General features: G+C 42.2%; 1 protein-coding gene and 1 non-coding gene across 2 annotated transcripts; one reads left to right on the top strand and one right to left on the bottom strand.

Annotated features, from left to right (window-relative positions):
- Positions 1 to 1,981: 1,981 nt before the first annotated feature.
- trnat-ugu lies at positions 1,982 to 2,055 on the bottom strand. The gene has a single exon. It is a non-coding gene; the product is annotated as a tRNA-Thr (tRNA).
- Positions 2,056 to 4,076: 2,021 nt separating this feature from the next.
- On the top strand, positions 4,077 to 12,549 carry shha (sonic hedgehog signaling molecule a). Its single transcript, XM_046356233.1, has 3 exons — positions 4,077 to 4,730; positions 8,644 to 8,905; positions 10,920 to 12,549. Exons 1-3 carry the CDS (start codon positions 4,422 to 4,424, stop codon positions 11,612 to 11,614), a joined length of 1,266 nt encoding a protein of 421 aa, XP_046212189.1. The 5' UTR covers positions 4,077 to 4,421; the 3' UTR covers positions 11,615 to 12,549.
- The last annotated feature ends 502 nt before the right edge of the window (positions 12,550 to 13,051 follow it).

Genomic DNA, 13,051 nt, shown 5'->3' with positions numbered 1-13,051 from the left:
GAGATGGCCATGGAGAGAGATGATGAGTCATCCATCTCACCGTGGATTATCCATAACATGCAACAGGCTCAGCGGCACTACGCAATTCGTAATGCCCTCAATCCCCCTTTAATGATTTCATCAAACAACTCTTATTGTTGCTGTGTCACTCCTGGTAGCAGTTAGCATGGCTCTCTCCTACTGCTCTGCTGTCCCTGGTGACTATGTTCTACTATTTATGAGTGCTTTCTCTAAATGGACTAGTCTCTACCACTGTATAAACATTATGCTGTTGAGATTCTGCTCCCAGTGTTCAGATCATCCAGATATCGCACATCCCCTCCCCACCATTTTATTTAACTAGGGAAGTCAGTTAAGAACAAATTCTTATTTTCAATGACAGCCTAGGAACAGTGGGTTAAATGCCTAGTTCAGGGGCAGAACAACAGATTTGATCAAGCAACCTTTCGGTTACTAGTCCAACACTCTAACCACTAGGCTACCTGTCGCCCCACCCTCTGTCCAGGTCCTCAGAGTAGGGTGAAGTTGCCCATAAACGCTGATCTTGGGTCAGTTTTGCTTTTCCCCCACTAATAGGTAATGATTGGGGAGGGAAAGCTGATCCTAGATCTGTACCTAGGGGAAACTTCACCCCGGAGGCTATGGCTGTGTCAATGCTGGAGAAGAGATGCTTGGCTGGGCTGTGTTCTTATTGTCAGCTGTGCTTCCAGTGGACTGGTTGGTTCCCTCGGAGCCCAGGCAGCCGCACAGCCTCCTAGTCGTCTGTACAGGTTGCATTATTCATGGCCTCCAGTCTGCATTATTTACATTGCTTACCATTTTTACATTTCACACATTTAGTTACCAATTTACAGGGAGGCCTTTTTCTCTTCTCCTCGTGTGATTGAGGTAATGTACCCAGTTGGTTCGTTGGTACAAGACATTATGGCGTCAGCCACCAGGGCGGATGTGGTGGTGGGTTGGTGGAGTCTGAGGGTGAGGGCTCCACCTGCCTCACCAGTCCCCACCACACGGCGCGGCGCGGCAGTCCCTGTGATTTCGAGGCACCTGGGTGGCATCACTGGCATGTCTGTCTGGGTCTACATCTCAGAGTAGTGATACCTGAACTCCTGTTCACTGCCTGTGACCTCAGCCCAAACACTGCCCTTGGTTCTGGAACGTCTCCTGCAGCTGTAGGCTAGTCCTCCCTGTGTTTACTCAGGACTTCCATGTTGACGGCTGCTGAAATGTGCCTACTGCCGAGACAACTGAGATTCTCCTGTCACTCTGGAAACAAAGAACATAGAGGCATTTCAAGGGTGTGTGCACAGCTATACGTAGATAATCGAGTTATTTCTCTTGTACTCTGAACAGAGGGGGACTCTCGGTTTGGCCTGACGCTCTGCTTAGCTTAACTGGTCATCTTTTGGCAAGGGCTTCATCGTGTTCCTGTGCACATTAAGTGAGATATAGCATCACCTGCCGTAACATCACCTGCCCTAAGCTGGCATGAGCCTGGCACGGGCCACAGACACAGGGTTGGCAGTGCTGGAGATCAGCCAGGGCAGGTTTAAGTTAGACCTAACCCGTCTCTCCTGTGGAGGCAGGATCTCCCCCGCTCTCGTGCCACATACAAAGATAGGTTAATCATAACTATTCATATTTCTGCATGATCACTATGATATGGAATACTAATGTTAACCAATAATTCACCCAGGATAAATTATTTTTTACTTATAGCCATTTTTAAGAATCATCTCAAAATACTAAGTAATCCATTGTTTGCTTGACCCAAATCAGCACCTCCTTACTGAACAAAGGGTTTTGTGATTACGTACAAAGCTCCTCCCATTAGACTTTTATTCAACCGAGCCACAGATTTTGTCTGTGATACTTTATGTAGTAATATGCATATACAGTATCAGAGCAGAGAAATACTACAATTTACAATATGCGCTTTTCCAGAGCGACTTACAGTAGCGACTGCATACATTTTCGAACTCGTCCCCTGTGGGAATCAAACCCACAACCCTGGCATTACAAGCGCCATGCTCTACCAACTGAGCCACACAGGACCACTATCGCTTCTACAATGGTCATTCACTGTGGCAATATCTTCAAGGCCTCTGCTAATGTTTCATATTGTGTCAGACCAGAGTGGTTCACTCATTGCCAAGTCCTAGACAAGGAGTTTCCTTCGATAAACCCAGGAAATATTGATGAAAGCAATCTTAATATTAACAGGTCACAATCTCTTTGTGAAGCTCAGCTATGATCTGCCATGCAGCATCAATTCGATACTGATGAACATTCTATGCATACATTGAGTTTTGGTCATCACCAGAAGCAAAAACAAATCGTTATCTGCAATGGGGCCTGCTAACAAAGGCCTGACCATCGAGGAGCAGAGGCAGAGCATTAATATGTCTTCCCAAGACAAACAGACCCCATCTTTGAGAGCGGTCCTGCAAACGTGTGAAGACAAGAGAAAGTAAGACAATTAAGGCACATACCTCGTCTGCTGCTATGGACCAGTGAAAACAGTGGTTACCATGGCTTAATCTGTCAATGAAGTGGACTTTGGGGAACAAGCTTTGTGGTCTGATCCCTGGCCCAAACAGACAGCAGAGTGTTTGTGTACACTTGACAAGCCATTTCCAATAACCAGTGGCCCAGGATGTGGAGGAAGGAGAGGCCTGGGATAACAACCTCAGAACACCCCAAGTCTCTTGCCCCAAAAACACCATTCAAACCAGGACACCTTTTTTTGTGCTGATCTGGTTTTATCCATATTTTGGGGATGATGTGCATTTGGGGTGAATTTATTAAGATAGGCCTAAACATAACTTATATTCCATAATAGGCCTGGATATTATTAGTTTGGAAAGAGACTGAATATTAAAAGTTGTTTAGAAGTTTAAAATGTGTTTTTAAATGTTTAGTGCGAAGGTATTCCCTTAGTTTCAAGGCTGAACATCTGAACATATAGGCTTATAGGCCTATGCTTCCACACAACATACTTTTAGGCCTATTGTAACAATAAAGAAAATGTAATTCAACATTTGTATTAAAAGGTGTGACACAAAGTAACAGAAAAGTGTTGGCTACTCTTATCATTTGTGTTTGCACATGGTATTGCAGTGTCGTTTCAATAATGATCATTTGTCGAATTTTGGAAAGGCTCATGTACAGCGCGCATTACGCATGTATCATTAACATACAATTTGAATTTGAGTTAGACCTAATTTGCCAATTTTGTCCATTTAAAAAAAGCCTGCTTCCATGCAACGCTTTATCTGAAGAAAATGTGGATGGTGGCTCTAAAACGTGACATGCATCCACATAGCATATGTGTGCTCCACGGCCTATGCCAGTGTCATGCGCATTGATATGCTTTATTTCTTTTTATGCAAGAAAATAAACGCAAGGTTTTTAACTTAGCATAGGATGTTCTCTTTCTATGCAATAGCAGACTGAAACGCAATGTGTCCTGCTACTTTCTGTTCTGACTGAAAACAGGTCTAAAATGCTTAAACTGAAATGAGGGGTTTCGTGCCCGAGTCAAACGGCATAGTTGGACATGTGTGCATACATTAGTTTAGCCTACATTATATTTCGTAATAGCTGTTTTAAAAAGGTGTATTGGTTGGTTAACCAATTGTACAACTTCTTGGCAACTTCTGGCTTATTCATGGCAGTCTTTCCACCCAGACACTCTAACATAGACTCACACTTACACAGGGAGGAACACCCAGTCAGTCAGAGACATGCGCACCCGTGCGCGCGCACGGATTTTCAAGCTATTTCCCGCAAGTGGGGAGTCAACGTGTACCAAAGTTGATCTAATAATTCTAGACACAACATTCGAATCACCCACACTAAGTCAAATAGCATAACAACACAGGCCTATAGGCTACTAGGTGGGTTTTCCTCAATTGGTTAGTTTTAGGAACAGAGGAAGAGAGAGAAAAAAGTGTAATTGATGTTTTCCCATGGAGTACAGCCCCTCCCCTATAACCCACCATTCAGGTGGAAAAAAATCTTTAAAGATTGTTTTACTCTTTGTGGGATAACATCAGAAGGGTTTGTCTGGGCGAACCAATCAGGTCCCTCCCTGCCATAGATCGGTGCTATAATACATAGCAGTAAAAGCGGTCTGCTCGCACAAGCGGCTGTAGCTCGACTACGCAGAGATTCCGTGGCTAATTTTCTCACTTTTTACCCACGCAGCAACGTCTTTCCTTCGATGTGTTCCGTTATTATTTTAAAGAGGCGTTCATTTCCGCACCTGCCACGGTAGTGATCGGGGGGCACCGGTAGCCTACAGACGAACTAGAAGAGGAGACAAGGACATTGTGGAAGCAGCGGAGCGAGAGGCAGGAGAGACATAGAAACCGCCGCCGGTTGACACATACTGAGAGGCTCCGAGTCATTTAGATTTTATGGACGAAATGCTGCTGTTGACAAGAATCGTTCTGGTCGGGTTGATCTCCTTGTCCTTGGTGTCCTCTGGGATGGGTTGTGGACCGGGAAGGGGCTACGGGAGGAGAAAACATCCGAAGAAGCTGACACCTCTTGCGTACAAGCAGTTCATCCCAAACGTCGCGGAGAAGACCCTGGGGGCCAGTGGCAGATATGAAGGGAAGATCACACGGAACTCCGAGCGATTTAAAGAACTGACTCCCAATTACAATACTGACATTATCTTCAAGGATGAAGAGAACACCGGTGCGGACAGGCTCATGACTCAGGTAAAAACGAATACATGTTTAATGCCGTGCATCTTCTAGCACACTGTCTAACACAACCTTTCACATGAGGATGAAGATTGCGCAGCACAAGTAAGGACATATGTAGGTCTCAGGTCTGTGCTTTTTAAAGCAGATGTGTGAAAAGGTTCCGTTTCGATCTCAGAGCGTTGCACTTTTGATTAGGTCCTGCATGGGTAAGGCTTTCATAATCAAACCAGAGACATGACATAGGCCTAGTGGCATTTCGGTAAAACACCCGGCCTTCATGATTGTGGCAGTTTATTTGAAATATTTATGTGGTTCTCTCTCCTCATATCTATATTTGTATCAAGGCCTTGTCTTGTACAGACGCGCACAGGCTGTGTTATGCATTAGCTTACTATATATCAATAGAATATTCACCTATTGCACCGTTAAGATTTAGATTACATCTTGTCTTAAATCTTAATTTCAGTCATCTGATCTGACATCTATGACTATAGCAGCGGTGTTGTTTATGCATGGTTGGCGCATTCAGATATATTCTTGCATAATGGTATTCACCCTTTCGCAGTATAGTGTTTATCGGCGCATGAAGACTGGCATTTCTTTGAGAATGTTCTGATCACTGTTACCACTTCATAAATGGGTGGGACGCGGCCAATTAGTGCAATGATATAGCAAAGGCGCACCGACTGCGCCTTGCGTAATGCATTTGCTTTGGAAAAGCTAAGTGGCAAATAAGCATTGTAGTTTCTGTGATTCAGATTTCAATTAGCCGAATGCTAGTCTGTGATGTCTTCATACGATTCTGGGTGGCTAGCTTGCATGTATTGTCCATACAAATATGGGTCAGAAATGCACAGTCTGGATAGCATGTCTCGCGCCCATAAGGTTACTTGATTTCCAGCTACTGTTTGGCTAAATTGGGTGTTTATTACGCTTATGCAGCACTTGCTGTGCTGCTATTTTAATAATAACCGAATTACTTCAGTCCGGCCACCTTCAAATGCGACTGAGCCTGAAGTAGTGTGATAGAGGTGCGCGAGCCGGACTCCCTGGACCGTCTACAGCGACATGGGCACGAGCTCTGATTAAATATTCACCCTGCGTGCAGTCTCAACATCTCTCTTAAACGCTCCCTTCCCTTCCTCCAATATATACGTTATCACACTTTAAATGGAGGCTAGAGTGAGACTCAACCTTATATTCTGTCTGTAGCCCTCGGCCACTACCCGTTTAAGCTGTGGTTGAACAGGGAATTGTGCCGAGGACTCTGCTTTTTGGACACACCATGCGCTTTTATCTCAATTTACCTGCCTTCTTTATCGATCTGAATAGAGTGGATGATGTATTTGGGGTTTTATTATGTTAAGACCGCATAAACAAATGCGCAAAACCATTAAAAAAAACATTATTTCATTGTGAGTGACAAAATAAGCTCATTGCTTTCTGTTTTGTGCTAGACTATAATTCAAAGAAAGGACGTGTTTGCATTACATCAACCAGGCAAGGCAAAGGAGGCTCATTAACATAGGCGGGAGCATTTGAACACATGACCTTTGGTCAATGGGAAGAGGAAGCATAAACAAAGTTTAGACAAAACATGTATTAAGTATATCGTGCTCTAGTATTTATTTGCTGTTTAGTGGCGCACTTCGTAGCCTTGTATAGACGCACCTGCAACAACAGCACGAGTTAGAGATAAACCAACGTAATATCTTAATAATATGAAGAGCTAATGGTTAGCATCTAGAATATGTTTGCCATCTTCTATGTTGGATGGTTGTTGTGCGTAAAGGTCAATCCAGTGGGCTGTCGTGGGGACCGCGCGGACGCTCTGTGGGTGCACAGGCGCACTGAAAGTTATAGGCTATTATAGACGATCGATTGCTGGAATAGTCTCACTGTTGTTTAATCAAACTGTCATTTCAACTGAGATTAAACGTGTGTCTGTTGTGGTTTCCTAAATGTAAATAAAACTCCAGTTAAAGTGATGACTATAAAAGCGTGATGCCCCGGGCTGCGCCAACTCATTTTGAGTGAGCGGGTTAACCAAGCAGTCCCATCAACTACAAAGACAAGTTCGTTTCGAGGAAAGTTAATGACGTCCTCGCTTTACAGACATTTTTTTTTAGCGCAGCCCCCGAAGAGTCTGTCGCAAATAAAAACATCACATGGTCGTCTGTAGCAAGCACAGCTTAATGTGAACGGAATATTGCCACGCAAACGACGCGATATTGAGATGGAGCAGTGGGTTGTTTGCACTGACAGGTAACTGATAAGTGTTTCCTCTAACCATTTCATTTGTGGGAAGATTAAGAGGCAGGCTGCGGGCTAGGCTTGTTGAACAACTTTAGTCTGAGCACAAAGCGCCGCTGAGGGATCCTGCTGGGCTTCACGGTGGCTGAACATAATTTGGCTTGATTTGCGGCACACGACCCAATGAATTAATAAATAGTTTAGTCTTCACGGCTCTTGACTCCGGCTATCGTACTCAGAATGTTTTTTTTTCACCTACTGCATGCTACAAGTGCGAGTATAACGTTGTTGTTTTTTGACCTCTCGCAAGAAAGACCGGTTAGGCTAATTGAGATACTACTGGTAGACTAACCTTATGACCAGCATGTCTTGGGGATCGTTGCCTACAAACGGAAAATGATTGTGTGTGTGTGTGTGTGTGTGTGTGTGTGTGTGTGTGTGTGTGTGTGTGTGTGTGTGTGTGTGTGTGTGTGTGTGTGTGTGTGTGTGTGTGTGTGTGTGTGTGTGTGTGTGTGTGTGTGTGTGTGTGTGTGTGTGTGTGTGTGTGTGTGTGTGTCTCTGTGTGTGTGTGTGTCTGTGTGTGTGTGTCTCTGTGTGTCTCTGTGTGTGTGTGTGTGTGTCTCTGTGTGTGTGTGTGTGTGTCTCTGTGTGTGTGTGTGTGTGTCTCTGTGTGTGTGTGTGTGTGTCTCTGTGTGTGTGTGTGTGTGTCTGTGTGTGTGTGTGTGTGTGTGTGTGTGTCTCTGTGTGTGTGTGTGTGTCTCTGTGTGTGTCTGTCTGTCAACCTCCGGATGAGTAGTCCTGTCACGTCCCAAGAACTGTGGCGACAAGAATAATTCAACTTTCCCTCTGGTTGCGGTGAAAATACGCTTTTTGTGATGTTATATTTTCCATAGGCCCTATTTGTTAAGTGTTGAGAAGGGTTGTATTGGAGATGGCCAAACATCTCACAAGGTTAGGTTAGGAAGTGCAACGTTCCGATTACAGGAAACTATTTTATAACTCAGTTATTTCTGAAGATGATCCTCAATATCAATGATTTATTCCAAGAAAACACACATTTTAGCCTACTAAAGATTCTTGGTTTCATTAAGTGATACATTTTTCCCATTCTAATGCGTTTTAGATATGTAATTCATTCCAGCATTTCGTTTTATTTGAGTCTATCACATCTTAAATCATCGTGGGAGAGAGTACACATAGGCCATTGAGCGGTCGCACCTGTCCAAGGACCAAATCTATATATTTTAGGCCAGTGAAGCGAATGCAATGCCTTATCAATTTTTCATCACAAGCTTCTCTATCTGAGATGTGCCCCTCTGACGCTGCTCTTCACACAGAACATTCGAGCTTAGGTAATTCAAACAAACCATTCACATTGTGAGTAGACGTATATCCCCTCACATAGGCTATATCACTCCATCGAACATCACGATGGACGTTATTGATTGAATCTCAGTTGACGTTTAGTGTGGTGGAATCTTGGAGATATTCAGGTTTACCCGATATAATGAAATGTTAACTATTTAATGATTTGTACTTTGGAAAGACCATTGAAGATCTTGAAATATAGGAACATGGCAACTCTATAGGACGATGGTTTTGGCATCTAGTGAGCATGATTCGTGAATTTGATATATCTTAATAGACAACTGGTCCATTTTCCTTTCCCTAGAGATGTAAAGACAAGCTGAATTCCCTGGCTATCTCCGTCATGAATCAGTGGCCAGGGGTCAAGCTCCGCGTCACCGAGGGCTGGGACGAGGATGGGCACCATTTCGAAGAGTCGCTACACTACGAGGGAAGGGCAGTGGATATCACGACCTCCGATAGAGACAAGAGCAAATACGGCACGCTGTCCAGACTTGCAGTGGAGGCTGGATTCGACTGGGTCTACTACGAGTCCAAGGCCCACATCCACTGTTCTGTCAAAGCAGGTAGGGTGTCAAGTTAAGAAGCCGTTCGTCACCATCACCGACATTAAAAACGAATGTGAATGGAAAAGGTGGTAATGACAGGGAATATAGCCTCCCTCCCCCTGCCCTCCTCATCAAAACATTATTATGTCCGATTTAAACTCGCACATTTAACTTGTCTTAATTCCAATTACTGACATTAGCCTATATCAAAACCAACAAAGGAAGTTGCATGGACGTTGTATAAAGGCCTATTCCTCACCGATGAACGAATAAAGTTATTGATTATAAAACTCTTTGTTTTTTAACCAATATGCCACACCAGCTAGACAATTAATCAACATAGATTATTGGATAGAAATAAACAAGGTTTCTATTAAAAAAAACATATATATATATATATATATATATATATATATATATATATATATATATATATATATATATATATATAAACGTTTCTAGGATATTATTTGATGCTTCCTCCAACCTTCAGAGTTCTGTGTCCTCTTGCTATTCACGTTGTTATACCGTGATCTCTTGTCCTTTCATTTCTATCGGTTATATTTCTTCTAGATTTATAGGCCTATTTAGATTTCAAATAAGTAGGCCTACTCCATCTTCATAGTAGTTGTCTTGTGTATGGGTCATTTCCTGTTCATGTTTAATGCACAGACCCTACCAGGCCTTTTTTTCAGGATCTTTTATTGCCCCACACCTTCTCTTAGATGGAACCACGACCTTATACTTCACAAAATCTATTCCCACACTCATAAAATGCCATGACCTAGACTTTCATTTTGTGCCCTGTAAGCTAACCGATAGGCTATTGACTCCAAAATCATTGCACGTCAAGAGAAGACTATTCGAGTTAACTAAATACATTACAGCTTTAGATGTGTAGATTTTTATGATTTTTTTTTCGAACGAATCAATCAATTCTAGGCCTATGTTTGGATCTGTGTTGGCCATCCAAAATGTATATACATTTTACCAAAGTACTTCAGGCAAATCTTTTGGGTTAATGTCATCTCTTGAGTTTCCTAAAAAAAAACATATGGAAATCGACTTAGCCCTATTCTTCCCGAAGAGCACCTTTGCGTTTTGAATTTAATGGAACACCTATTTAAAATTCAACACACTCGTTGTGACATCATATATTCTGTGTCATTGGGGGTCATGTGACTTTTACCAAAGGGATTTGGACTTACGAATGTTGAATTCGTTTGGGGCAAATCTAGTTTTCAATTGTCACCTTATTTCAATGCCATGGAATCTTAAAATAAGATTAGATCCAGAAATTCAGAGCGGGGTCGGTTCTATTCTGTGGATGTGTGTGCTTACTGACAGTGTGATCCTGGAGATCGGAATGTAAAGAGTTCTCCAAAGGCCCGAATTATTGCCATCAAGATTGACAACAAAGCGGGGGAGAGGTGGTAAAAAGAAGGGGCATTGATGTTGGTCGACTGCAAGTATTTAGAGTCTTGGCCCTCATTTAAATTCAAATCTGCATCTTGAGAGGCTTGGAAAAGTGGCTCCACTGGGTAAATAGTCTTTGCGGCGCTCATGTTTTTTCTTCTGAGAGTACTAGGCTATGTGTGTGAATTGTCACATGGAGGTTTCTGCACCTGAGCAAATATGGGAAGAGAAGCTGGGAAAGGCGCAAGTGTTCTTTTCCAAGAATGGCTCGGTCCACAAGCTGATTTAGAATGACAATGTCCGAGCTTTATTGGTTTTTAATTAACGTCAGCAGACCCAGGGCTTTCGCTTTTCTCATCTAATGCAACTAATGCAACAAGAAGCAGCCAATAGGCTAGGGGGGGGGGTAGTAATGTAACATATAGGATATTGATAAATACGCCTAAAATCACCATTTTCATTCCTCTATCCTTTATAAAGTATGGATAGAGACAATAGGCTTATGTTATACATGTTCCACAGTGCTGAGCTCAGCTCGCCCTGCTCTCGTGGGTAAATCAAATAATTGATGGATATATATTCACAATCACTAATATAATCTCTTCTGTTTCAACAGAAAACTCAGTTGCTGCCAAATCAGGAGGCTGTTTCCCAGGCACCGCTTCGGTAACTCTCAAAGGTGGAAGCAGGAAGGCAGTGAAAGACCTCAGAGTTGGCGACAAAGTGCTGGCAGCCAACAGTGATGGGAACCTCGCATATAGCGACTTCATCATGTTCGTGGACCAGGACTCTGCAACCAGAAGAGTGTTTTATGTGCTAGAGACTAAAGAACCGGCCCAGAAAATCATCCTTACTGCTGCACATCTCCTCTTTGTGGTCAACAACTCAACGGATGATCTCCACAGCATGTCAGCAGTATTTGCGAGCAAAGTCAAACCTGGACAAAAGGTGGTCGTCTTTGATGATTTGCATAACCAACTGAAGTCGGTCACCGTGGGACGGATTTACACGGAGGAGCACGAGGGGTCATTTGCGCCTGTGACGGTTCAAGGAACCATCGTGGTAGATCAGGTGCTTGCGTCATGTTACGCGGTAATTGAAGACCACAATCTAGCGCACCTGGCGTTTGCACCTGTCAGAATGAGCTACTGGCTGTCCTCGTTGCTATCCCCGAAAGACTACTCCATGCCCAACGCCACCTTACACGAGGACGGAGTGCACTGGTACTCCAAGATTCTATATCAATTAGGAACGTGGCTCTTGGATAGCCACGCGCTTCACCCACTGGGGATGTCAATAAACTCAAGTTGAAACCTCATATGGAAAATCAAAATGAGACTAATGTAGAACAATAAACAATAGTAGAATAAAAAAGACAGGCCCCAGCGGAGTTGGGATATTTATTTCAGTGACTTTTACATGTGTCCCTTTCAAAGAATGAATGGAGCCTTAAAAGTTTTATTTGAATAATTTATTCTCATGTGAACTAACTGGTATCACACGGATGGATTCTAAAACTGTGTGACCAGCAAATTGTGCAGAATCTATTTTTGTATATCTCAAGTAAACCGCAAAGAAAAAGAAGACCATGTAAAAAGCAGCAAAGTTCTTGACAGGTTGCAATGTTCTGTGCATATCATGTGCAACTGACTGTTATATTTTGGGGATAAACAAACTTCGTGGGGGTCCATAAATTATATTTTTTTATACGCAGAATTGTAAATTAGATTTTGACAGATCGTTACCGAATCACATTTCGTTATTTGAAATAGTGTAAGATACGAGAATATATTTTAATTTAAATAGTTGGGAAACGACTTGGAAATCTTGTACTGTTTTGTTTATTAAGAATTCTATTATGTTGGAAACGTTTCGTTTAAGTTGTCAGAGTGGGACAGATATTCTGCCTCAGGTATATTTCCTATGCTTTTGTTGTATTTCTTTGAGAAAATGTGAAATGCACATTCTGACAATTCAGTAACAGTATAAGTAGTAGCCTATAGAAAAAAAACGTTTCGTTGAATAAATGAATTAAGTAACTCCTGTAAATTTACTAAAATGTATTTTTCCTTTCATATTTTGTAATAGGGAAATAGTTTTATAGAAATTACATGCGGCATATGCACAGTTTGGATAGTTTATAGCGTTCCAGTTAACTTTCATAACAGGGCGATGTGTCAAAAATGTCTAGAGTTTATTATTTATATGTTTATTACAAAATGATATAAAGAAAATATTCAAACCTGCAGTTGTTACATGTCTTTTTCTAATATCTCTTGGAAATTGACATTCTGGGTCCATAGGGGAACATAGACTACCAAAATTAAAATTCGAACTGTTGCTTCAATTGCACAACTTTGGCGCAAGTCTCCTTTTGACACCAATGCATGTGTCTAAAATGCGAGGTAAGCGCGTTTTTTACTCAAAAGTTTGGTGTTTAGCTATGAATAAATTAAATGTGAAGTTTAACGTATCGAGATAAAATTGCAGGAATTCCGCTCTGCTTTGAACTGCCTAATGTCTGCTTGTGAAATGTAGAGACCCTACGTCAAATTTAACGAGGTTAGCCTTTCGCAAATAACTTCTGAAAAACTTAGAGACAGAACCGTGTTTGTTAGCCCTAAACCTGCTTGGAGACTCTGTGAGCAATTCCATTTACAGGAAACGTAGTTAAATCAAATATTTGCTCAATGAAGAGTTCACTGCCACATAATACACAAATGCCTAATACACAAATGTCTGTCCATT

This window comes from Oncorhynchus gorbuscha, linkage group LG07, assembly GCF_021184085.1.
Source record: "Oncorhynchus gorbuscha isolate QuinsamMale2020 ecotype Even-year linkage group LG07, OgorEven_v1.0, whole genome shotgun sequence".
NCBI classification, from domain to species: Eukaryota; Metazoa; Chordata; class Actinopteri; order Salmoniformes; family Salmonidae; genus Oncorhynchus; species Oncorhynchus gorbuscha.
This window is presented reverse-complemented; position numbering and strand designations above follow the sequence as displayed.

What these genes read in the sequence shown, in the direction of transcription:
- shha (XM_046356233.1), top strand. Translation starts at nt 4,422, where the DNA reads ATGGACGAAATGCTGCTGTTGACAAGAATCGTTCTGGTCGGGTTGATC. An exon ending in CGGACAGGCTCATGACTCAG is followed by an intron (nt 4,731 to 8,643) that starts GTAAAAACGAAT and finishes TCCTTTCCCTAG; the next exon opens with AGATGTAAAGACAAGCTGAA. An exon ending in CCACTGTTCTGTCAAAGCAG is followed by an intron (nt 8,906 to 10,919) that starts GTAGGGTGTCAA and finishes CTGTTTCAACAG; the next exon opens with AAAACTCAGTTGCTGCCAAA.